General features: G+C 42.1%; 2 protein-coding genes across 2 annotated transcripts; both read left to right on the top strand.

Annotated features, from left to right (window-relative positions):
- Positions 1–795: 795 nt before the first annotated feature.
- On the top strand, positions 796–7,063 carry LOC115149025 (tubulin polymerization-promoting protein family member 3-like). The gene is made up of 4 exons (XM_029691485.1): positions 796–935; positions 5,698–5,894; positions 6,040–6,193; positions 6,354–7,063. The coding sequence occupies exons 2-4, from the start codon at positions 5,704–5,706 to the stop codon at positions 6,543–6,545; spliced, it is 537 nt and encodes a 178-aa protein (XP_029547345.1). The 5' UTR covers positions 796–935; positions 5,698–5,703; the 3' UTR covers positions 6,546–7,063.
- A 6,045-nt stretch (positions 7,064–13,108) lies between these two features.
- LOC115149024 (transgelin) lies at positions 13,109–25,976 on the top strand. Its single transcript, XM_029691483.1, has 5 exons — positions 13,109–13,310; positions 24,419–24,606; positions 24,783–24,954; positions 25,189–25,291; positions 25,435–25,976. Exons 2-5 carry the CDS (start codon positions 24,427–24,429, stop codon positions 25,586–25,588), a joined length of 609 nt encoding a protein of 202 aa, XP_029547343.1. The 5' UTR covers positions 13,109–13,310; positions 24,419–24,426; the 3' UTR covers positions 25,589–25,976.
- The last annotated feature ends 430 nt before the right edge of the window (positions 25,977–26,406 follow it).

The raw sequence follows: 26,406 nt of genomic DNA, 5'->3' as shown, positions 1-26,406 counted from the left end.
TGATGGCTGATGATGTCGAAACAGCCTGCCCTGCTTCTTCTCCGTATAAGAGATAGGACACTGCACCGGCATGTGTACACCATATACAGTCATTGGTGTATACCCACACAACATGGGGACAGGGCCTTACAGTAAACATATCCTAAAGGGCAAAGTCAAATCCCTGCAAGTTCCTCTGGTGAGAAAACATGCCCTCTGTGTCACAATATCAGTTAAACACTCCATGTGTGGTTATGCTGTAAATTCTCTAGAATAGAACATTATTGACACAATATTAGTGGTGCTAGTACCAGATTAGCCATTACTGTGTTTCCATCAACATCCTTTCTTATGGAACTGATGGGTTTCACTTCTTCAATGATAATGTCAATTTGTTTCTAAGATGTGTCAAACATGAGGGAAGGGTTATGAATGAGTGAGTTAAAAAAAAAGACATGCACAGAATATTAGACAGAAAATACTGTGGTCGCAAATAGATATAAACATGAAATCCATATCATGGAATTCTTTCAGATGTTAACTGTTCATGTATAATGCTGTCCTCATTTATAGGCTTTTCTTCATGTTCGTTAATACAAAAAGCCTTTAGTCTCTGGACAGACAGAGGATAGGGCGCTGCAGCACCAGCTGTGAGCCAATCATAAAGGATGGAGGGGGAAGGAGCCAAGAAGGAGGAGAAAGGGAGGGGGTAGGGTTGAGAGAAAGGGGGGAGTAAACAAGAACGCATGCTCACGAGAGAGGCAGCAAATGATGTCATGGCTTGTGCTGGTCTGTGCTCGCTCTTTTCCTCCCCACCTTCTGCTCTCCATCTCTTCTCTGTACATCGCTATCATCATTGTGAAGGTGGTGTGAGTGGCAGGGCTAGGAGGAAGGCACGCAGCATCAGCACAGGCATCCCCAACATCATCGTCACTCAGAATTCCTTCACCTAACAGGTAAACATGTCTACACTTAAAGTTATCCTGTACTTTAGTCTATGTATGGACCAGTAAGAAAGAGGTCAAAACACAATACATGACAGCAAATCATAGAAATGAGCTAAGCCATCTATTTGACATAATTTATTACGCTTACTGTCCTCTTTTTGGTGTACTTTTATTTTGTGCTGCATCATACTATATTTGAAATGTACTGTACATTGTCGTGTCTTTGGCATCATTAAATTGAAGATTAATCTTTATTAAAAATTCTCTGTAATTATTATTACGTGATTAAACTACTTAATCATGTAACTGTAATTAACTAGGAAGTCGGGGCACCAAGGAAAATATTCCGATTACAAAGTTATAATTTTCCTGATATAACTTTCAGATATTTTAATATCTGATCACTTAGTCTTCTGATTAATGAATTATTCTTTACCTCACGTTAGTCTCATTCCAAACGTCGTAAATTGTTTGTTATCTGCACGAACCCAGTCCAGTGGCGGTTCTAGACCATTTCAACTGGGGGGCCAAGCTGGGGCCAATTGTACTGTTAGAAGGGCCAGTTACATTACACATTATTGTTGTCATATCATTTTCTTCACTACATTGCAGGCATTAGCAGGCAAAAGACCATGTTCATAATCATCATCGTTGCCACTGTCTAATAACAGATGTAAAAAAAAGAACAATAGCAAAAATGTGTTATGTAGAAATTATTTAATACTCCACATTTAGGGGGGCCACAAGGGGGTCCAAAATTGTTGACACAGGGGCACTGCCCCCCCCCCCCCAGAACCGCTAGTGACCCAGTATCACTATTTGTCATCCATACATCAATTGTCTTAAAATAATTTATTTACTAACTAAGTACTCACAGAAATGCATAACACAAACAAACAAAGTAGATATGGTTACAAAGAAATGATAGGGGAATGTGCCCTAGTGGGCTAAACCGGCATGGCGGCTTGTTAGACAGAGGGACTGATAAGGGTGCGAAAGATAAGAGACACTACAAAGTTGATAATTATAACAATTGAAATGCTAATCCTTTGTACATGAACACTCACTCATTCGGGAATAATTGCAATAAATATATATATTAACGCTCAGTGTGTCGTCAGGATCTCTGTTGAAAAGTGCGTTTCTGTTGGAGAGTTTGTCCGCCCTCTTTCTCTCTCTCTCTCTCTCTCTCTCTCTCTCTCTCTCTCTCTCTCTCTCTCTCTCTCTCTCTCTCTCTGTTGTGGTTAGAATGGATAGTTCAGAGTGACATCCATTCATGTCGTTATAGAATAGATGTTTCGACGGTTGTCGGTCTTCGCGTTCAATGATACCGAATTCCTAGCTGCAGACTAGTAATTAATATCAAAGACTTGTTCTTATTCTGTCGGTATCGATAGTCTAAGAGTTTAACCACGTGGGATGGTTAAAAGATTCAGCAATCTACTTAAACCTTATTTCCCTCTATGATAGAGGTACTGGTCTCGTCTCAACCCTTAGCCCCCTCGAAATTGAGGTAAGCTCGGTCTCATGATAGAAAACCCAGGTGGGGGTTTTATTCGGGACATTGAAAAGGGCTGTCTCATGACGCCAGGTCCTGTCTGTGCCCCTGGGGGCGGGCCAATGACTTAGTGAAACTTTAAACAGAAATGCAATTCTCTCACATCAACATCATTACATAGCATCACATCATTTCACAAATAGTATCATCTTTACTCATTCATTTTATACAACAATTAGATGTAAGCCTCATAACTGAGGCTATTGTAGAAACAGCGTTATGGTAATGTGGCCGTATTGTCTCTCATGAGTTTCAGTTCGTAGCTGGATTCTTCACCGATCCTTTATACATTCTCCAGAACATAAATATTGTTCGGACCTCCAGTTCTGTGAGGTGGAAGAAATTCCTTTGTTCTCTCTATGAAACTCACTCTCTCTATACTGTCTGGCCCTGAGGCAGGATTCTCCTCCAGGAATTTACAACCTCTCTGACCAGAGCAGCCTGAGTGTAACAGAGAGAGAGGTAGGGGGATGGTGCTCGCTCTACCCAAAGAGGGCAACGTCATGACAACATATATCATGGGGCAATATTGCATGATGTTTCTGTTTAACTTGTGGAATGTATGTTAAATATTAATTTACATATGTTAATGTTTCTTTACATTTTGAGTATCAGATGCTGCATGGCCCAGTGTCTTTCTCTGGTCTGTTAATAATTAATGCAAGTGTGCTGAATTAATCTATTTGATCCAAGCCTTCATTACTTTATTGATTGATTACTTTACTTGATTAATCTCACAGCACCCTCCTCCCCTCACCCCCTCTTAAAAAGCAATAACAACTAACACCCTTGCCTTTCTTGAACTTATCATACTAGCACTGACTTTGCTGGTAGCTACTTTTTGAGGAAAAATGTACTGACTATGACTGAGATATGTGGTTGTCTCACCTAGCTACATTATACAGTGCATTCGGAAAGTATTCAGACCCCTTGACTTTTTCCAGCCTTATTCTAAAAATTGATAAAATTAAACAATTTACTCATCAATCTACACACAGTACCGCATAAATCCAAAGCGGAAACATGTTTTTATAAAGTTTTGCAAATTTATTTAAAATTAAAAACAGGAATACCTTATTTACATAAGTATTCAGATCCTTTGCTATGACACTCAATTGAGCTCAGGTACATCCTGTTTCCATTGATCATTCTTGAGATGTTTCTACAACTTGAAGTCCACCTGTGGTAAATTCAATTGATTGGACATGATTTGGGAAGGCACACACCTGTCAATATAAGGTCCAACAGTTGACAGTGCATATCAGAGCAAAAACCAAGCCATGAGGTCGAAGGAATTGTCCGTAGAGCTCCAAGACAGAATTGTGTTGAGGCACAGATCTGGGGTAGGGTACCAAAACATTTCTGCAGCGTTGAAGGTCCCCAAGAACACAGTGGCCTCCATCATTCTTAAATGGAAGATGTTTGGAACCACCAAGACCCTTCCTAGAGCTGGCGGCCCAGCCAAACTGAACAATCAGGGGAGAAGGGCCTTGGTCAGGGAGATGACCAAGAACCCGATGGTCACTCTGACAGAGCTCCAGAGTTCCTTTGTGGACATGGGAGAACCTTCCAGAAGGGCAACCAGCTCTGCAGCACTCCACCAATCAGGTCTTTATGGTAGAGTGGCCAGACGGAAGCCACTCCTCAGTAAGGCACATGACATCCAGCATGGAGGTTGCCAAAAGCCACCTAAAGGACTCTCAGACCATGAGAAACAAGATTCTGTGATCTGATGAAACCAAGATTGAACTCTTTGGCCTGAATTCCAAACGTAACGTCTGGGGAAAACCTGGCACCATCCCTATGGTAAAGCATGATGGTGGTAGCGTCCTGCTGTGGGGAAGTTTTTCAGCGGCAGGGACTGGGAGACTAGTCAGGATCGAGGTAAAGATGAACCGAGCAAAATATAGAGAGATCCTTGATGAAAACCTGCTCCTCAGACTGGGCCGAAGGTTCACCTTCCAACAGGACAACGACCCTAAGCACACAGCCAAGATGACGCACGAGTGGCTTTGGGACAAGTCTCTGAATGTCCTTGAGTGGCCCAGCCAGAGCCCAGATTTGAACCCGATCGAACATCTCTGGAGAGACCTGATTCTGTGCCTCCAACTTTGTGACAACAGTTTGGAGAAGGGTCTTTCCTTTTTCAGCATGACAATGCCCCCGTCCACAAAGCGAGGTCCATACAAATATGGTTTGTCAAGATCGGTGTGGAAGAACTTGATTGACCTGCACAGAGCCCTGACCTCAACCCCATCGAACATCTTTGGGATTAATTGGAACGCCGACTGCGAGCCAGGCCTAATTGCCCAACATCATAGCCCGACCTCACTAATGCTTTTGTGGCTGAATGGAAGCAAGTCCCTGCAGCAATGTTCCAACATCTAATAGAAATCCTTCCCAGAAGAGTGAAGGCTGTTATAGCAGCAAAGGGGGGACAAACTCCATATTAATGCCCATGATTTTGGAATGAGATGTTCGACGAGCTGGTGTCCACATACTTTTGGTCATGTAGTGTATCTTAAGATGAATGGATAATCTTAAAATGAATGGATAAGAGTCGATCTGGATAAGAGCATCTGCTAAATTAATAAAATGTAAAAAAAATATATATTAAAAACAACCCACTATAAATGAAAGTGAGATGTCCTACCATGGTCTCATTTACTCTGAAAATAATTGTGATATTTTTACCCAACATCAGGCTGCTCTCCAGTAATGATACATAATGGAATGTTATTTAATTAAGTAGCTCTCAGAGAGGAGCTGAACTAACTGTAACAGTTTGAGATGGATGAATATATGTGTGTGGGTATGGGTGTGTGTGTGTCCATCATAAATCAGCGGCCACAGCAGCCATTTCTTGTTTGTGCAGGGAATCATTCCAGCTAATGGAGTCATTACGAACGTGTGTGTGTGTGTGTGTGTGTGTGTGTGTGTGTGTGTGTGTGTATATATATATATATATATATATATATAAAATGCCCAGAGGATGTGGTGTGCTGAATGTATCGCCTTAACGACCAATCTCTCCCAATACCTCCTAATTTCCGGTCTCTGTGGACTCGGTGTCCTACCAATGTTATTTCAACATTATGGCAGTGCACTTGCTGTTAGTGTGAGAAACTACAGCAGTCTCAACTGTATGCCTTTCTCTTGCATCCCATCCTTAATGTTTTACCTCTCTCTCTATCTCCATCTCTCTATCTATAGGGCAGAATGGCAGAGGGCTCCGTATCAGTAGCAGAGGTGGAGAAGGCCTTCAAGAAGTTTGCCATTCATGGGGACACCAAGGCTACTGGGAAGGAGATGAACGGCAAGAACTTTGCCAAACTCTGCAAGGACTGCCGGGTCATCGACGGCAAGAACGTCACTGCCACCGATGTGGACATTGTCTTCACTAAAGTCAAGTGAGACTCGGTCCAGTTTCAAACCTCCACACTGACAGATCCACAGTCATCTTTCTAGTGAAAGAGGGAATACGGCCAGAGTCCCTCAGAATACCATATCATGAGTAAAGGTAAAACTTTCAAAATGTTTTTCTGGGTATTTTAGGGCGAAGACAGCTCGTGTGATCGCCTTTGAGCAGTTCAGCCAGGCCCTGTCAGAGTTGGCCCCGAAGCGTTTTAAAGGGAAGTGCCAGGAGGAGGCACTGCAGCAGCTCTACGGCCTCATAGCAGGGAAGGAGCCTGCCAACGCGGGCGTCACCGTGAGTGTCTACCTGTTAGCAGCACACAGCCTGATAATATTAGAGTCTCAGAGAGAGCGTGTGTGTGCGTTTGTGTGTGGTGGGTAAGCTCTTACTTTGTATCCTCATCTCTCATTCTCCCTTTCCCTTTCGCTTTCCCTCGCTCTTTTCCTGCTCATAGAAAGTGGCCAAGGCAGCGGCGGTGGACAGACTGACAGACACCACCAAATTCACAGGGGCACACAAGGAGCGGTTTGACGAGTCGGGCAAAGGGAAGGGCAAGGCCGGGCGAGTAGACATTCCAGATGCCAGTGGCTATGTGGGTGCCTACAAGGGCAAGGGCACCTATGAGGATAAGGTCAAGGAAGCATAGGCAGGACAGAGGGAGAGAGAGATATGCTCAGTCAGACCCCACTATTTACCCCAAAGACCCCCGCCCCCACACCAATAGTGTAATTTAAGTGATAACTTGTGTAAATGTATATTAATGTACATACTGTGCAGGTACGATGGGTTGGTCGGTCACTGGGCGTCATAGTATTATATATCCTTTAAAGTTGCATGTTGGGGTGGTGGTTGTTATGATGGAGAGGGGAGGTGTAAGGGTGAGGAGTAAACCTGAATAGAAAACAAAACAGTGACCAAATTCTATGTCAATAAAAACGTGAATAATATTTAGATATATTCAGCTTCCCAAGCGCTCCAACCCCTGACCCTATCCCTCCCAGCTTCACTAGATGCCTCCGTATGAGTCGTTTTGGCTTGTTTATGTGTTGTGTATAATATATACTGAACAAAAATATAAACGCATCATGTCAACAATTTTACTGAGTTACAGTCCATATAAGGACATCAGTCAATTGAAATAAATTCATTAGGCCCTAATCTATGGGCAGGGGCGCAGCCATGCAGCATTTCTCCTTTGCCAAGATAATCCATCCACCTGACAGGCGTGGCATATCAAGAAGTTTATTAAACACCATGATCATTACAAAGGTGGACCTTGTACTGGAGACAGTAAAAGGCCACTCTAAAATGTGCAGTTTTGTCACACAACACAATGCCACAGATGTCTCAAGTTTTGAAAGAACATGCTCCAGAGCTGTAGCCAGAGAATTGAATGTTCATTTCTCTGCCATTTCTCTGCCAATGTCGTTTTAGAGAACTTGGCAGTACATCCAACCGGCCTCACAACCGCATACCACGTGTATGGGGTCATGTGGGCGAGCCATTTTCTGATGTCAACTTTGTGAACAGAGTGCCCCATGGTGGTGGTGGGGTTATGGTATGGGTAGGCATAAGCTACAGACAACGAACACAATTGCATTTTATCGATGTCAATTTGAATGCACAGAGATACCGTGATGAGATCCTGAGGCCCATTAATCCGCCGCCATCACCTCATGTTTCAGCATGATAATGCACGGCCCCATGTTGCAAGGATTGGTACACATTTCTTGGAAGCTGAAAATGTCCCAGTTCTTCCATGGCCTGCATACTCAGCAGACATGTCACAGATTGAGCACGTTTGAGATGCTCTGGATCAACATGTACGACAGCGTGTTCCAGTTCCCGCCAATATCCAGCAACTTCACACAGCCATTGAAGAGGAGTGGGACAACATTCCACAGGCCGCAATCAACAGCCTGATCAACTCTATGTGAAGGAGATGTGTCGCCCTGCATGAGGCAAATGGTGGTCACACCAGATACTGACCGGTTTTCTGATCCACACCCCTACTTTTTTTAAGGTATCTGTGACCAACAGATGCATATCTATCAAATCAAATGTTATTTGTCACATGCGTCAAATACAAGAGGTGTAGACCTTACCGTGAAATGATTAATTACAAGCCCTTAACCAACAATGCAGTTTTAAGAAAATAAGAGTTAAGAAACAATTTACTGAATAAACTAAAGTTAAAAAAAAGTTACACAATAAAATAACAATAACGAGTCTATGTACAGGGGGTACCGGTACCGAGTCAGTGTGTGGGGGTACAGGTTAGTCGAGGTAATTGAGGTATGTACATGTAGGTAGGTGTAAAGTATTCCCAATCATGTGAAATCAATAGATTAGGGCCTAATGAATTCATTTCAATTAACTGATTTCCTTATATTGTAACTCAGTAAAATCTTTGAAGTTGTTGCATGTTGCGTTTATATTTTTTGTGACCAGTGACCCATGACCCAACATTTAGTGCCCTCTAGTGTACAAAACAAGTTAAAACATCCCTAGACAGAACATATACAACACATGAAGTGGTATATAGGCAGGCCAAAACGACTCCTACAGCCTCAGTCATCACTCCTAATACTGCAGGAACTCTCTTAGTTCTCTACTACTACTACCACACATTTTCCCTTATCATTGAGGTTGCTACTAACACTAATACCCTGGTATTATGCACTGCTTTCACGTAGCCTTCTCTACTGATGTCCTTAGCTTTCATCTGCTCTGCTATAATAACTGTATATTGTAAATATAGATAGTTGAATGGATGAATGAATGAATAAATAAACAAATGGATAGATGATGTAATAGATTAATGAATGGTGACTAAATGAGAAGAGATTTACACTGTATCTGTACAGTGTAGCGCTTTGCCTGTGCTTTAGAAATGAAGAGAGAATAAGAGACCGATGAGGACATTCCTCCACTCCTCCAGTGAGGAATGACTAAATGAATTGTTCTGTTGGAGGACTGGGAGCCTCCTGACTGCACTGCATTGTCTCCTATTGGGTTGTTGTTCTGTCCCTACTGATCACTGCCTGTTGTGTTTTGTACAGTTTAGCTGTGTCTCCCTCTATTCTGAAAAGCTATAAAAGAGTATGTATATGTTCAAATAAATCACTGAGCAGCAATTCAGACCATGTGAAAGAGTATTCTTCTCACACGCATGCATGCGCACACACACACACACACACACACACACACACACACACACACACACACACACACACACACACACACACACATATTTTATCAAATGATATCAACGTAGCAGGGATTAGTAAAATTCCATGGGGTACTGCACACCCAAAAACACAGTATCTGTCCCTAATACCCTTACAAAGCCAGTCTGCCTCCTCTGCTAAGTCCCATACAATGGCAGGTGGGGTGCAGCAAGGCTATAAAGTGAAGTATAAAGTTGCATGTGACCTGGATTCACCTGGTCAGTTTATGTCATGGAAAGAGCAGGTGTTTTGTAGAAGTACATACAGGTTGCTGGCTGACTGAAGAGAAAAGTAGATGTGACCATCTCAGGGTGGCTGCATACCCACCCACCCACAGTGGAACTGTAGACCTACTGTCATGTATGTATAATGTGTGGCAATGGTTTCAACTTTCCAACAATACATTGCAGTGATGAGAAATATCAGACTGATTGCTCCATTATTGTCTCTGTTTCAGTTACAAACACTCATAATGACACAACCATGGCCAGAGTGATTCATTGTTATTTACAAAATCTTTAAGCGTTAATTGTTTTTGTTTATTTCAGATAGATGTCAGTGATGGGTCTTTTATATTGTTCTGGCAATATCATTAAATTATAAAGTGGCTAGTGTTAACCACATAATTATACCTAAGATACCCAAAACTAGGCACAATATCCTGAAATTGAACCCTGAGTATGAACCAGAACACGCCTACTTACAGACTCAAAAACACTTCCTCCTGAGGGAAGCAGCAGGTAGAGCATTCATCATCATCATCTTCATACCTACGAGAATCTCTGAACTCTAGGCCTTTACAATACACACTGTACAATATTAGTACTGAAATTGCTCGCAGTCTGACCTTTATTGTCATGAATCTTGCCCTGAAGGCAGAACTGAGTGATTTCTGTTAGATGGGCCAGTTGCAAAATCTAAATTTGATATATTGTAAAAATTCCTGAAAACAAAAATGTTTGGTTAGGGTTAGCAGTGTGGTTAAGGTTAGGGTTAGGTTTTTAAAAAGATTGTATGAATTTGTGGCTGTGCCAGCTAGTCACCACTCTGCAGAGCTGCCTCCAGGGCAAGATTCATGATAATAAATGCCAACCTGAATTGAAATCACTGTATACGTTAACAAAGGAGTACAAATCAACACATTTGTTGACATGAATGAATTAGCTACGTTGCATCACTTTGCATGTACTTAACCCTCCTCTCTCTACCCTTGTCCCCCCACCTCTCTCTCCTCTCCCTGCCTGTGGTCAGTGGCGTGGGATGGTGTGCGGCCGTGTGGCTGCTGGGACTGTGAGGGTGCGTTTAGCTCCATGAACTGGAGGAGCAGGTGTCCACCAGGATGATGACCCTGTGGCACAGCTCGTCCCAGCTGGGCAATAGCATCCAGGAGGTCACAGGTACCAACGTTATACAAACATTATATCTGGTACACAAACAGACCAGGGAGGGGTGACCTCATTCTAATTCTATGGATGACCTCTGTGCTAACAGATGCCAGGGCTGCTAATAATATACGCCTCAAAACACGTACTTCCCACTGTGCACAGATGTCAGTTTAATGTCTAATTTTGATTTACATTTGATTGAGCTCACGTAGTTCAACGTGAACTCAATATGAAATTAACAAAACATTAACCATGTCATTGGAATTTAAAGTTGGGTGATAAAAAAGACAAGCATTCCAGAAATTCCTTTCCACTCAACGTCATCACACTGACTTTTTTTTTAGATGGCGAATTAACGTTGGTACAACCAGTTTGTGCCCAATGGGTTATCTCTATCCGACTGAATAACTGACTCTCTCTCTCTCTCCAGGAGGAATGCGGGTTCACAGCCACCATGAGCCCCAAAAGCCGCTGCTTTGGCCCCTTCACCAGTAACGTGCCGATTCCCTACACCGAGATCTCCCTCAACCAAGGCAACTGCTACAACCCTGCCCTGGGTATGCATACACACCAACCTTAAACCCACTACACATATTCCACAGACAATACACTCAATAATAGTCCTATCCTAGACATGCATTCATCCATTTCAATAACTCCATCCCTCTGCTTCCTCTCACTCCAAGTGTGCGCGGCGGACCAGAGGCTGAACCACAAGCTGCAGCTGATGAGGAACGGGGAGGTGGTGGTGTCCACGTGGGAGGATAACCAGGAGGACTCGGAAGACAGACCGTCCTGGTCCTGCTGGACAGAGGCAGCCAGATGTACGTGGAGCTGCTCTCTGGAAGACAGCTGTGTGGAGGCTGAAACCCATAGACAGACATATTGTACATCCAATGAGGCATAAAACTGTACTGAACAGTTAAAAGCACATGTAAATTGTAGTCAACTCTGATCATTCTCTTTAAAAAAGAAATCTATGTATTTTTTTTTCATAAAAAAGGTTTTCTCGCTGAAGCAGAATCCAACTATTTATATTGTTTAGTTTCACAGTCATCACCAAAGCGACTGCTGTGTTTTTAGGCTAAAAGGTTGTAGTGATTTATTATGATATACTGTGTAAAATGTTCACCATTAAACTGAATCATTAACTTGCAGAAACCCTCTTTTACCACCAGCTCAGAAGAACTGTGTGTGTGAAAGGACTGTTTACTATCTTCTCCCTGACTCAGTTCTCATACACACATCGGTGTGCTCTGGGACCACACACAGTTTCACAGGTTAGTTGGCCATGTTCACACAAACTGTTTTGCTTCTCTCCTCTAGCTGTGCATTTTCATTGGACCAATTCAGTTTAGGACATTAAACCATGTTGTGCTTTAGTGGAGACTAAACCCTGCAGATTCAATAGCTATGTGTGTCTAAGGTTTACTAGTTCAGTAGCCCAAGGTCTGGTGGCTAAAGAGATATCCTTGTTGCCAGGGGTAACGAGTCCAGTCTGGTGCCCTTGGATGGAGAACAACTGACAATAAAGACACAACGCACACCTGGCACCTATAAACAGAATGGCCTAGAGGCTAATATGACACTGATACAACATTACCCAATACCTTTCATTGGAATGACCTTTGGGGTCAGACAATTACTTCCTTCTAATGCTGACTCCTCTCAGTGATGTCATCTGTGTTGTCAATGTTTAACCTCGATGGCCTCTCAAGCTATTCCATGCCCCGCTTTCCCTGTCAATGTAATGATGTCATGTACCACTGGCATGGGTGTGTTTATATGCGAGGGGGTGTATGTTCTTTAGAGCCAAGAGGAAAATGTAAAAAAAAAAAAAAAAAAGGATGAGGAATTTAACTGAACACCCAACAAAGCAAAACAAATCAGCATTACTGGCACTTTGGCTGACGCGCTTGCATTCTAGTTCCTCTCATTCACTCATGCCCTCACATACTTATCTTACTGTACTTATCTCATGGAACAAAAGTGATTCCATGGCTCCCAGACATTTTATTTGATATTTTATTTTAAAAAATACATAATAAATAACAAAAAACAGAAAATTAATATAGAGGCAATAAATTCAACTTCCCTATAGCAGTGCCTCCTTCCTTACCCTCTCTAATTACTGAAAGCATCTCCCTCCCCTGGTCCCCTTCAACCATCGTACTCTCTACTTTCACCCTCCCTCTCTCCCTCCCCACAGAGCACACACTGGTTGAATCAACGTTCTTTCCACGTGATTTCAATTAAATTACATTGAACCAACATGGAATAGACGTTGAATTGACGTCTGCGCCCAGTGGGTCCCTCCTTATGTTTTCTAGACAAAGTGGTAGAGGGAGATATTTGGAGAATTCCTATAGCTGACCAAACCAAGCCCTTTGGCAGTGGTCCCTCATTCTCTCTGTCCTGCTCCCAAATAAGGAGGTACACTTACAGGGGGATAAAGAGAGAAAGAAAAAAGGGTGTGTCATAGAATGAAATAAGAAGACTAGAAGCTCATAGAAAAATCGAGAGGAAAAAAGCCCATATCCTTTTAAGGCTGTGGTTTCTTCCCTCCCCTTCTTTTCTTTCCTCTCCTCCCCTCTCTCTCTCACTTGCTTTTTCTCTTGCGGTCAAGTAATTTCAGAGAGTGTGTTTGTTCTTTTTAAGCTGGCACTCCCTGAGAGCAGACTCTGTACTCTGTTGTAAAGGGGAAGAGAGGAACACTTTCACACCAGCTCACAGAAACACAGGTCCGAAGCCACCTGAACTCATCTCAACAACTACAGCTGCTCCCAACTAAACACTGTAAGTACATGCCTGGCTACTTCTTAACACCTTTATCTCTGTCGGAGTGCAGTTTGTTACTATCAGGCTCTACCTGTTATTCATACTGTTGAATTTCCAGGGCCAAGTTTTTCAAAAGTTGTCTATCTGGATTTCGACTATCGTTTAGGATGAAATGTATAGAAATATAATTAATATAATGGACAAATCATTGCCTTGAATGGGGACTCTCGTTCTATTTATTTCTTTGCATTTAATCCTATCCAATAGTTGATCCGAATAGATACTTTCTGAAAAACTGGGCCCTGGTGTGTCAGACAGTGTCAAAATGGTGTCTAGTAGTTTCTCTGGCATGCCTGGTAAGTTGCTACTGACAGTGTTCTATTGTTTTGGAAAGTCTCTTTTAGGATAACATGGATGAGAGTGAGGGCGAAAAGGGTGTAGACAAACTGACATGGGGGAAAACCTGACCTAATCTATTTTATATTCAGTCTCTTAATTACACACACACACACACACGCACACGCACACACACACGCACACGCACACACGCACACGCACACGCGCACGCGCACGCGCACACGCACACGCACACACACACACACACACACACACACACACACACACACACACACACACACACTCAGTCACTGCATGGCATGTAACTAATTTATTAATTTCATGAAATGTTAAGAAGCCTCAGTGAATGACGCTGTGGCTTTTCGGTTTTCCTTAAAAGTCTCTCTGTAAGGCTCTGTTCTCTCTTCTCTGCCCAGAGAGGCTCTATCAGATGGATCCTGTTCACTATCAGATCCTGCTTCTTATCAAGTCCTGCTCTCAGCACTCTCTCACACAGAAACTGGATACACCCCTGTTTAAAACAGCTAGCTCCATGCAAGGCAAATTCATTAAGTAATATAGGGGTACTTTCTTTACCATGATGTATGTGCTGTATCTTTGAGATGGAGATAGAGGTATCTCAACATGCAGTCAGAGAGTGTTGTGTAATGCAGGGTGCCTCATTCCCTGTCCATCCTCTGGTATCAGTCTTCAGCGCAGCTATGGTGTCAAACTGTGTACATGTTATGTGAACTATGCTGGTATGGCCAGGGGTCAATATATAACAGTGGATGTTTCAGTGGACGCCCTGATAACTCTGACATCACATTTACATGGACAAGTTGCTTTCGGAACACTGCATGATGGATCTTTTGTGAAGTAACCCCAGTAGCTTTCACACTCTCTGTTTTACATCTCTGTAATAATGTAATCTGTAACAGTAAAAATGTAGTCATGTATTAGTGAGGACACAAAGCACATATTGGGTAATAGGAAGTCAAGATAGCTTTACAGGCTGATTTAGGGAGATCTGGTCTGGACCTGTAGCAGCAGGCCTGATCCTCAGAAGAGCAGCTGTCAGGAGCCAACAGGTCTATCCTGCCCCACTCCTTCCCCTCCATGCACATCAAGCAGGTTCACTCCTATACATATCAGGGTTTTTGGATTGCCAATAATTTGACATTTAAAAAACATACGGATGTGCTAGCTAAGAAACTGAGATTTAAAGTAGGCTTATTTTATAGAAATAGATAACGCCTCTTCCTAAACAGTAGGAAGCAGATTGTACAGTCAACTTTCCTACCAGTTCTTGACTATGGTGACACCATTTATCGGAATGCAGCAGCCACTACTCTTAAACCTTTGGATATCGTCTACCAAAGCGCCCTTTGCTTTATCACAGGTGACAGTTTTAATACGCATCACTGCCTCTTGTATCAGACAGTTGGCTGGTCCTCATTGATGTCCCGTAGACCCCTTCATCACTCCCTTTCTGTTTACAAAGCTCTACTACACAAGCTTCCGACCTTCCTCACTTCACTGTTAATACAAAAATATGACATACCAAACCCGTTCACAGGGATGGTTAACTGCCTCTAGGGCAGTTTAGGACTTTAATGTTGAATGAAATTTAAGGAGAATTGCAACTGTTCGGATTGAATGAAAATAATTGTATTTGTGGTATTTGAAGGTGAAGTGTTGATTCTGTAACTTGTAGTTTATTTTATTTGTATTCCCCAGGGCACCATTGTAAATGAGACCCTGGCATCAATGGGTTCCCCTGAATAAATACAAGTTTAATAAAACATTTAAATACAATAGTAGACTATGCTTATCCCCCCTCCTCTCCTTCCTCTGTTCCATTCCTGGGGAAAAGGGCAGTAAACAGATCTATAAACTCTCAATCACACATGGATGTATTCAGGTTCTGTGACGCAGCACACAGACAGGTTTAACCCAAGGCTTTTCACGGTTTATCGAGCCTGTTAGACACTTGATATAAGGCTAGAGTGAGGTTTGGAAAGGTTAGTGTAATATATGTAGTGATCTTATGGCCCCTGTCCCTTGCTGACCCACAACAGTCCTCATGAGCCAATCAAGAGCCTCCGTGTTCAGATAAGGCCTGATCCAGCCAGTGATGTGCAGAGCTCTGTACTGAGGGGGGATCCTCTTTGTGCATGCTAACACAGTGCTTGGAGGCAGATCCTCAAATTGTAAAACAGCCCTTTAGATTGGTTAGAGCAAAATCAGGTATTTATGATGGTATTTACAAGGGTTGTTGTTACAAACTGTTTCTGGTTGTGACATAGGGGGAGTGAGGTAAGTTGAACCATTTTTTTACATTCAGCATCACTCCTTCAAGGGAAATATAGTATTTTTTCGAACCAAGGTATCTACATATATTTCAGGATGTTGTATAGCCCTGGAAATAATGAGAATTCATGTAAACATTACAACCTTGAAAACATAGCTTGTCCCTAAAAAACTGGCCACTTGGCACAACTTACACCAGGTATGGGGTAAGTTGAACCGCAGGACAGGGTAAGTTAAGTTGAACCGCAGGAAAGGGAAGTAATGCCGCTTACAAATTTCTGTACTGAATGAAATATTATCGCTACCTTTTTAAAACCATGTATATCTTTATTTCCCAAAGACAATTCAACACAATCCCAATCACTTTTTTGTCTGTTTATCATTTTAAGCATATTTTAACACATGTTTAACACCTAACAAACACTTCGTACTTTTTAAAACACTTTTCAAATAGGCTAGGCCCTGTTGTTACCTTATATCACAGCGATAATGCCTTGCATTGCACCTGCGAAGAAAACAGATTTGCTCAAATTGCCATTGGCTTAACCATTGTTCAACTTACCCCACTGCCATTGTATAGCCAAACCGTTTGACTATATTAACCCATACAGCTACAAGGATGCACATTCATTCTAGGTTTAGTACCTCATATTGAACCTTATAGAGACCCCAACTGATATATTGAACAATCTTAAAAGTATCTACTTTGGTTTAGATGCAAGCATCATGAAACCTTTTAACATATTAAATTAATTTGACTTGAAAATCTGTTTTTTTGGACCTAACTTGCTTTTTCCATGTGGTTTCTTAGTTCACAGACTCCATAAAATGATGATCTCTTCCTAAATATTTGGTCAAATGATTAATTTTATGTTTGATTTCCTAGAAACAAGAGTGGCTCAACTTACCTCTTTGGCTCAACTTACCCCATTCTCCCCTACAATAACTTGGCTGGCAGATAGAGAACAACATGTCCCTCCTCCACATTCCATATAACATATGTAGTAAAAACTGTAGCCTGCTCTGCTCTGGGTGGGGAGAGATACTGACATGGAACTATGAGGTATTACAGTAGCTCTAATAGCTCTGGTCTAGGAGTCATTAACTATTGGATGACAGCTGATGTATTAGGTTTAGGAAGTAAAGCTTTCTCTGTGTTAGAGCTGAACAACATAAACAAGTGCTAACAACTGACACCAACATAGCAGTGCACGCAACCATGCATATTGAGAAACATTGACAAAAACCCTCTGAGAAAGAATTTAAATACGTGTTGCCCGGCCGAAACAGAATTATAACACAATGGATCGCACAAATACTATGCAAGCATGGCAAATCTGAATCTCCATCTTGGATTCTATTCTAGACACAATCTGTCTGTCTGTCTGTCTGTCTGTCTGTCTGTCTGTCTGTCTGTCTGTCTGTCTGTCTGTCTGTCTGTCTGTCTGTCTGTCTGTCTGTCTGTGTGTCGCACGCGCAAGGTTGGGCAGTAACTGATTACATATAATCTGATGCCATTTTTTAAAAATGTAATCAGTTACGTAACGTTACCAGCAAAATTATTGTAATCCGATACGAGACTTTTGAAAAACTCGATCATTATTACTTCTTGGATTACTTTTCGATTCAGAAAGGATGTTTGTGAAAAAATACATTGAGACCTTTCTATTTTCTCAATGACATTCAAAGCTTTTTTTAAATGTTTTCCTTTATTTAACTAGGCAAGTCAGCTAAGAACAAATTCTTATTTACAGTGACGGCCTACCAAAAGGCCTCCTGCGGGGATGGGGGGCTGGGATTAAAAATTACAAATAAATACAATGTAAATATAGGACAAACACACATCCCAACAAGAGAGACAACACTACATAAAGAGAGACCTAAGACAACAACATAGCAAGGAAGCAACATATGACAACACAGCATGCTAGCAACATAACAACAACATGGTAGCACACAACATGGTAGCAGCACAAAACAGTGTACAAACATTATTGGGCACAGACAACAGCACAAATTGCAAGAAGGTAGAGACAACAATACATCACACAAAGCAGCCACAACCGTCAGTAAGAGTGTCCATGATTGAGTCTTGGAATGAAGAGATGGAGATAAAACTGTCCAGTTTGAGTGTTTTTTGCAGCTCGTTCCAGTCGCTAGCTGCAGTGAACTGAAAAGAGGAGCGACTCAGGGATATATGTACTTTGGGGACCTTTAACAGAATGTGACTGTTGTATGTGGAGAATGAGGGCTGCAGTAGATATCTCAGATAGGGGGGAGTGAGGCCTAAGAGGGTTTTATAAATAAGCATCAACCAGTGGGTTTTGTACAGAGATGACCAGTTTACAGAGGAGTATAGAGTGCAGTGATGTGTCCTATAAGGAGCATTGGTGGCAAATCTGATGGCTGAATGGTAAAGAACATCTAGCCGCTTGAGAGCACACTAACCTGCCAATCTATAAATTATGTCTCCGTAATCTAGCATGGATAAGATGGTCATCTGAATCAGGGTTAGTTTGGCAGCTGGGGTGAAAGAGGAGTGATTGCGATAGAGAAAACCAAGTCTAGATTTAACTTTAGCCTGCAGCTTTGATATGTGCTGAGAGAAGGACAGTGCACCGTCTAGCCATACTCCCAAGTACTTGTATGAGGTGACCTCAAGCTCTAAACCCTTAGAGGTAGTAATCACACCTGTGGGAGGAGGGGCATTCTTCTTACCAAACCACATTACCTTTGTTTTGGAGGTGTTCAGAACAAGGTTAAGGGTAGAGAAAGCTTGTTGGACACTAAGAAAGCTTTGCTGTAGAGTAGTTAACACAAAATTTGGGGAGGGGCCAGCTGAGTATAAGAGTGTATCATCTGCATATAAATGGATGAGAGAGCTTCCTACTGCCTGAGCTATGTTGTTAATGTAAATTGAGAAGAGCGTGGGGCCTAGGATTGAGCCTTGGGGTACTCCCTTGGTGACAGGCAGTGGCTGAGACAGCAGATTTTCTGACTTTATACACTGCACTCTTTGAGAGAGGTAGTTAGCAAACCAGCCCAAAGACCCCTTAGAGACACCAATACTCCTTAGCCGGCCCACAAGAATGGAATGGTCTACCGTATCGAAAGCTTTGGCCAAGTCATTAAAAATAGCAGCAGAATATTGCTTAGAATCAAGGGCAATGGTGACATCATTGAAGACCTTTAAGGTTGCAGTGACACATTCATACCCTAAGCGGAAACCAGATTGCATACCCGAGAGAATACTACAGAGATCAAGAAAGCCAGACAGTTGGTTATTGACAAGTTTTTCCAACACTTTTGATAAACAGGGCAAAATAGAAATAGACCTATAACCGTTAGGATCAGCTTAATCTCCCCTTTTAAATAAAGGACGAACAGTGGCTGCCTTCCAAGCAATGGGAACCTCCCCAGAAAGGAGAGACAGGCTTGGCAATGATAGGGGCAGCAACCTTAAAGAAGAAAGGGTCTAAACCATCTCACCCAGATAGTTTTTTGGGGTCAAGTTTAAGGAGCTCCTTTCGCACCTTGGACTCAGTGACTGCCTGCAGGGAGAACCTTTGTAGCGGGACCGGGGAAAAAGAGGGAGAAGCATCGGGGATAGTCACATTAGAAGGGGTGGGAGGTGAGGAAATGTTGGACAGGCAAGGAGGCATGGCTAAGTCAAATAGGAATCCTGACTTAATGAAGTGGTGATTAAAGAGCTCAGCCATGTGCTTCTTGTCAGTAACAACCACATGGTCTTTAACCGTTTTCCAGAATGTCTTGGGGTTAGACCCACAGAGAGAGATCTGCTCCTTAAAGTAACTAACTTTGGCCTTCTGGATAGCCTGAGTGCACTTATTTCTCATTTACCTGAACGATAGCCAGTCAGCCTGAGTATCCGTGTGCCGAGCCTTTCGTCAAATGCAATTCCTGAGGTGGAGTAACTCTGCAAGGTCACGGTCGAACCAGGGGCTGAACCTGTTTTTAATTCAAACTTTCTTTATGGGGGTGTGTTTGTTAACAATACCACTGAAAATATCAAAAAAGATATTCCTTTTTGTCTTCTTCTAATGCCTCTTAAGGGGAAAGTAACTGGAAGTAATCAGATTACGTTACTGAGTTTTGGTAATCCAAAAATTACATTACTGATTACAACACAGACATTGACGCATGCACACAAGCAGTGCCTCCACCTCATTTCCAAACACATTACTATTGCAATAGCATGAATCAATGTGGATTTTTAACTGATACCTGATTGTAGACTTTTGAGTCACGTTTAAAGAGGAGAGGAGCATCTTGCTGTTAATTCTAGCTCCTACTGATAATATTCTATCTTACTCACCATGCAGCAACATGGTATTTGGTATTTTATTAGGATCCCCATTAGCCGTTGCAAAATCAGCAGCTACTCTTCCTGGGGTCCATACAAAACATAAAACATAATACAGAATGACATAATACAGAACATCAATAGACAAGAACAGCTCAAGGACAGAACTACATCAATTTTTTAAAGGCACAAGTAGATATCAATGCATACACACAAACTATCTAGGTCAAATAGGGGAGAGGCGTTGTGCCGCGAGGTGTTGCTTTATCTGTTTTTTTAAACTGGGTTTGCTGTTTATTTGAGCAATATGAGATGGAAGGAAGTTCCATGCAATAAGGGCTCTATATAATACTGCAAATTTTCTTGAATTTGTTCTGGATTTGGGGACTGTGAAAAGACCCCTGGTGGCATGTCTGGTGGGATAAGTGTGTGTCAGAGCTGTGTGTAAGTTGACTATGCAAACAATTTGGGATTTTCAACACAGGGTTTCTTATAAAAAGTACAAGTGATGCAGTCAGTCTCTCCTCAACTCTTAGCCAAGAGAGACTGGCATGCAAAGTATTTATGTCAGCCCTCTGATTACATTAAGAGCAAAATGTGCCGCTCTGTTCTACGCCAGTTGCGGCTTAACTAGGTCTTTCCTTGCAGCACTGGACCCCACGACTGGACAACAATCAAGATTAGACAAAACTAGAGCCTGCAGAACTTACTTTTTGGAGTGTGGTGTCAAAAAAGCAGAGCATCTCTTTATTACGGCCAGACCTCTCCCCATCTTTACAACCATTGAATCTATATGTTTTGACCATGACAGTTTACAATCTAAGGTAATGCCAAGTAATTTAGTCTCCTCAACTTGTTCAACAACCACACCATTCACTACCAGATTCAGCTGAGGTCTAGAACTTGAGGAATCATTTGTGCCAAATACAATACTCTTAGTTTTAGAGATATACATGACCAGTTTATTACTGGCCACCCATTCCAAAACAGACTGCAACTCTTTGTTAAGGGTTTCAGTGACTTCATTAGCTGTGGTTGCTGATGCGTATATGGTTGAATCATCAGCATACATGGACACACATGCTTTGTTTAATGCCAGTGGCAGGTCATTGGTCAAAATAGAAAAGAGTAGAGGGCCCAGAGAGCTGCCCTGCGGTACACCACACTTTACATGTTTGACATTAGAGAAGCTTCCATTAAAGAAACCCCTCTGAGTTCTATCAGATTGCCATTTCGTGGATTCAGAACTGAGGTTGAAAACCATAACACGTTTTTTCAACAACCGGTTATGGTCAATAATATCAAAGGCTGCACTGAAATTTAACAGTACAGCTCCCACAATCTTATTATCAATTTTTTTCAACCAATCATCAGTCATTTGTGTCAGTGCGGTACATGTGGAGTGCCTTCTGAGCAGTGTCCTGTTAGGGGGAAATATTCACTATGCCACACTTTGACTCATACAGTAAGATCATAAGGTAATTTTGGATGTATACATTTATCCAAACAATCTCATCTAGCTAGCATAATTCCCTGTGCATTTACTTACATTGCATATTATACATTGGGCTATAGGGTTTTCCACTTGCAGGGGACTTTGATGGGCTCTAATACACAGAAGAGTGTGAGCAGGTCTATGAAAGTTTACTCTAACAGCTACCTCAGTGAGAGAGGAAGGACGTGACAGAGGAGAGCCAGCTGAGAGGACTAAGCCAAACAGGATGTAGACAGCAGAGTGTGGCTGGGGAGGAGGACAGGAAGCAGCTAGAAGTCAATGAGAGCAGCAGGCTCACAGAGAGATTGCATCAACCTTTGACCCCCAGCTCTGAGAGGTTCTGTGATAGTTCGCAGCACAGGTGTTGATACTTTTTGATTATACTGTCCAAGAATTGGGTCTAAATCTGAAGTCTCTATCTGGTGGTCCATTTGTCCATTTTCATGTTCTGATCTACACACTCAATTGTCATACTTGAGCAAAAGTAAAGATACCTTAATAGAAAATGACTCAAGTAAAAGTGAATGTCACACAGTAAAATATTACTTGAGTAAAAGTCTAAAAGTATTTGGTTTTAAATATACAAAAGTACAAAAGTAAAAGTATAAATCATTTCAAATTTCTCATATTATGCAAACCAAACAGTTTAACGGATAGCCGTTATGGGGCACACTCCAACACTCAGACATAATTTATAAACAAAGCATTTGTGTTTAGTGAGTCCGCCAGATCAGAGCCAGTAGCAATGACCAGTGATGTTCTCTTGAAGTGTGTGAATTGGACCATTTTCCTGTCAAAATGTAACAAGTACTTTTGGGTGTCAGAGAAAATGTATGGAGTAAAAAGTACTTTATTTTCTTTAGGAATGTTTTATTTATTTAACCATTATTTAACTAGGCAAGTCAGTTAAGAACAAATTCTTATTTAAAATGATGGCCTACCCTGGGCCAAACCCTATCCCGGACATGTAGTGAAGTAAAAGTTGGCAAAAATATAAATATTAAAGTAAAATACAGATACCACAAAAGACTACTTAAGTAGTACTTAAAGTATTTTTACTTAAGTACTTTACACCACTGCCCTCGGCATAGTATTCTTGAAGTTGGGAGGCATTTAGGCTCTCTGTTATAAGTTCTGAACCCCGAACTCAAGATCAGATCAGAGTTCAGATCTATATTATAGGACTGCAGTCAGATTTGCGGACCTACTGTACTTGTGTTGACGCATTGCCAGTTTGGAGGGCTTGGACAGGCCAGGAACATGAATGTGAGCACTGTTCCGTCTATTAAGTGGGTCTGTTGAGCCAAGACAAAACAAGAAAGAGTTAAGCTGCCACTGTTACACATATAGACAACCTATCACAGTATTCATGGGATTTTCTATGTGAGGATGTGGCTCCTCACCTACAGACATTCTGGTTCATCAAATTAACTCAAAGTATAGATTTATTTGTGTTTTGTGTATTTAATAACTCAATCAGCCCAATTCTGATATTTCTTTCCACAAGGCTGTGTTTACACAGGCAGCCCAATTTTGACCAATCACATCAGATCTTTTTCAGAGCTGATCTAATTTGAGCCCAATAAGTGAAAAACTTCAGGTTTGAGCTGCCTGTGTAAATACAGCCTAACTGGTCTTTTGACCAATCACATCAGATCATTTCAAATCAGATCTTTTTAGAGCTGATCTGATTGGTCAAAACACCAATTAGTGGAAGAAATATCAGAATCCACATTGTGGTTGATAGTGAGGCATGAAACAGGTCTGTGTGATGAGTGTTTAGTGGAGGAAACGGTGGAGCATGTGTTGATATTTTGTGAGCTGTATGATGGAGATAGGGAGTGATTGTGTAAAAAGGTTAGAGAAGCTGGACGGGGTTGGGATGGAGTAGTGGGGGGAGGTAAATGGTGTCTAGGGCTCTATTTTAGTTTCTTAAACGAACAGGAGTAATGAAGAGAATTTCATGTGCATAGGCTGTGACTGGCCTCACACTCCAGTATAGCAGGTGGCGGTGAATGCACCTTAAAAGTTGGATGCGATCCGCCTAACCCAACTCCAAAGAAAAAAAGATCAGAATTGAGCTGCCTGTGTAAACGCAGCCCAACGGGTCTAAATTTGCTTATACATAATCTCAAACCTCTACAGTAAATTGTGTTTATGTGGGGCGTATTCATGACATCAATTCTGTTGCAAAACGTTTCTTAAACAGAAGCAAATTGAACTAAACTGGGCAGAACCTACCTGAATTTGTCCATTAGAAACTCTTGGACTAATGATTACACCTGTGTTTAATTGTTTCTTTGTTTCTCTTAGCCAAACTGTCATTATGTGGCTAATTGACAGCTAATTTTTAACCCTGGTAATTAGGTTGCCTGCCATTTTAAATAGGTGTGTCCAAAGATTTGTCAGTAGGATGTCTTTTAACCTAGGTGACAGTTTTAAGCTGCCAATGTAGTTATGGATAAAATAAATATGCCTTTGAATTGTTTTTTAATATTTGTTTTTAAAGCCTTAAGGTTTAAGCCAGCTCTTTCACTGTTTTCTATACTTTGGTTAGCTTCTATGTAATTTAAGTGTATAGATGGTCAATACAATATGCAACAGAACAAACCAATGTTTACTTGCCTTATCTGAAACGATATCTCTCTTTCCCTGTAGGAACAGCAATGGCAAACAAAGGTCCCTCCTACGGTCTGAGCCGTGAGGTACAGAGTAAGATTGATAAAAAGTATGACCAGGATTTGGAAGAGAGGTTGACTGAGTGGATCATTGCCCAGTGTGACCCTGGAGTAGGCCAACCCGAGGCAGGCAAGACCGGCTGGCAGAACTGGCTCAAGGACGGATGTGTGAGTGCCTGTCCTCATGTCTGTGTGAATGGGAGACAAATTCTAAGACACACACAGTCAACATTGTAAAGTACGGGCATTAAACAGTGACTTTGGTTTTATGTATGGCTTTCTGAATGCAACTAAAGTATGTTATATATTTGTATGCTCCATTTCTCACACCTCTCCCTCTTCAGGTGCTGTGTGAACTGATCAACAGCCTGTCCAGTGGGAACAAGCCCATCAGGAAGATCCAGAGCTCAGGCATGGCCTTCAAACAGATGGAGCAGATCTCACAATTCCTCAATGCGGCTGAGAAGTATGGCATCACCAAGACTGACATGTTCCAGACAGTTGACCTCTGGGAAGGTACGTCCAGCCAGCTGCGATCAGCTGTACACACACACCCACACAGATTACATGTCATACACATCACTTCTATTCTCAGCTCAACTAGCATGCTATACAGATGGATATGTTTAAAAATGCTATTGTTGCTTAGTCACCCTGTCTAGTCATGATGGCTACATTCACTTATGCTATACAGTAGCTGCACTTATTAAACATGTCTGATGTGCAGTACTGTGTATTAATTGTCTGTAGGGAAAGACCTGGCTGCTGTCCAGAGGACCCTGATGGCCCTGGGAAGTCTGGCTGTCACCAGGGACGATGGGACTTACCGCGGCGACCCCAACTGGTTCCATAAGTAAGTCGGCGCCTCTGTCCTTTTCTCTGTAGAAACAGGACTGTCGTTACGGAGCTCTTAGTTCTCTGCATATTCCCATTTAGGTAATAAAGGGTAACATTTGATTAAAATATGTAGTGATGGACATGACTTTGTCTGTGCAGGAAGTCAGTGGAGAACAAACGTGAGTTCTCAGAGGACCAGCTGAATGAGGGAAGGAGTGTCATCGGCCTGCAGATGGGCACCAACAAGGGGGCATCTCAGGCTGGCATGACTGGATACGGGAGACCTAGGCAGATCCTGAACAACAACCCCTAAAACATGACAACGCTCAGTCACCTTACACCTGAGTATGCTCCCTTTCTCAGCCAATCACTTAAGACTGAAACGCTATGTCTTAACTTGAACCAACAGGAGCGACCTGAACTTCAAGACCAAACTGGACCAAGGAGAACTCGTACTCACTGCACAGATGCACACAATCATGTTTTGTTAAAAATGTTGAACAATGGACACGGTTACATAGCAATGGGAAACGGTCCATTTAGATACTGCTTAAACTGCACTCTGTTTGGTAATGTTAGAAAAAGATGTTGCTAGAATATGCTGCGTTAATGGGAAAGATGCAGTAAGATGTCCTTTTCAGAGCTCAGTATTTTTGTATATTGTATATTGATTATGAAATAAAGTTCAGTTTAATTTTAAATTCTTCTGCTTTTAATGTCTTATTGCTATTGAGTGCCAGTATAAGGTTAGTTTAACAGGCAGGGACAGAACAAGAAACCTCCCGAGGGATCCAGTGGAGGTGTGACACCTCTCTTGCCTGCCAAGGGTTTGTTCAGCCTGAGTGCCCACTGAACTGCTCAACATGAGGTTAGGCAGTAACTGGCTGGGGGGGACAATGGCTATGAGGATACTTCTAGGGTGAGATGTAGGAGTGTGATTGTTCCCCAGTGGTGAGAGCTATGTCTGGAATCAGAACATTACCTGAAAAGGACTGCTCACAGCAGGGAGAGGGACCACTTCTCATTCTTAGACGGCATACAGTCCCTCAAGTGAGGGGAATAGTCTCACCACCTCTGACCAGCTAAACAAGTGAGTCAACTCTGACATGGCTGGAGACCCGCAAACAGTAA

The sequence above is a fragment of the Salmo trutta genome, chromosome 15 (genome assembly GCF_901001165.1).
Source record: "Salmo trutta chromosome 15, fSalTru1.1, whole genome shotgun sequence".
NCBI lineage: Eukaryota > Metazoa > Chordata > Actinopteri > Salmoniformes > Salmonidae > Salmo > Salmo trutta.
The sequence above is the reverse complement of the archived record's forward strand: the minus strand, read 5'-3'. Positions and strand labels throughout refer to the sequence as shown.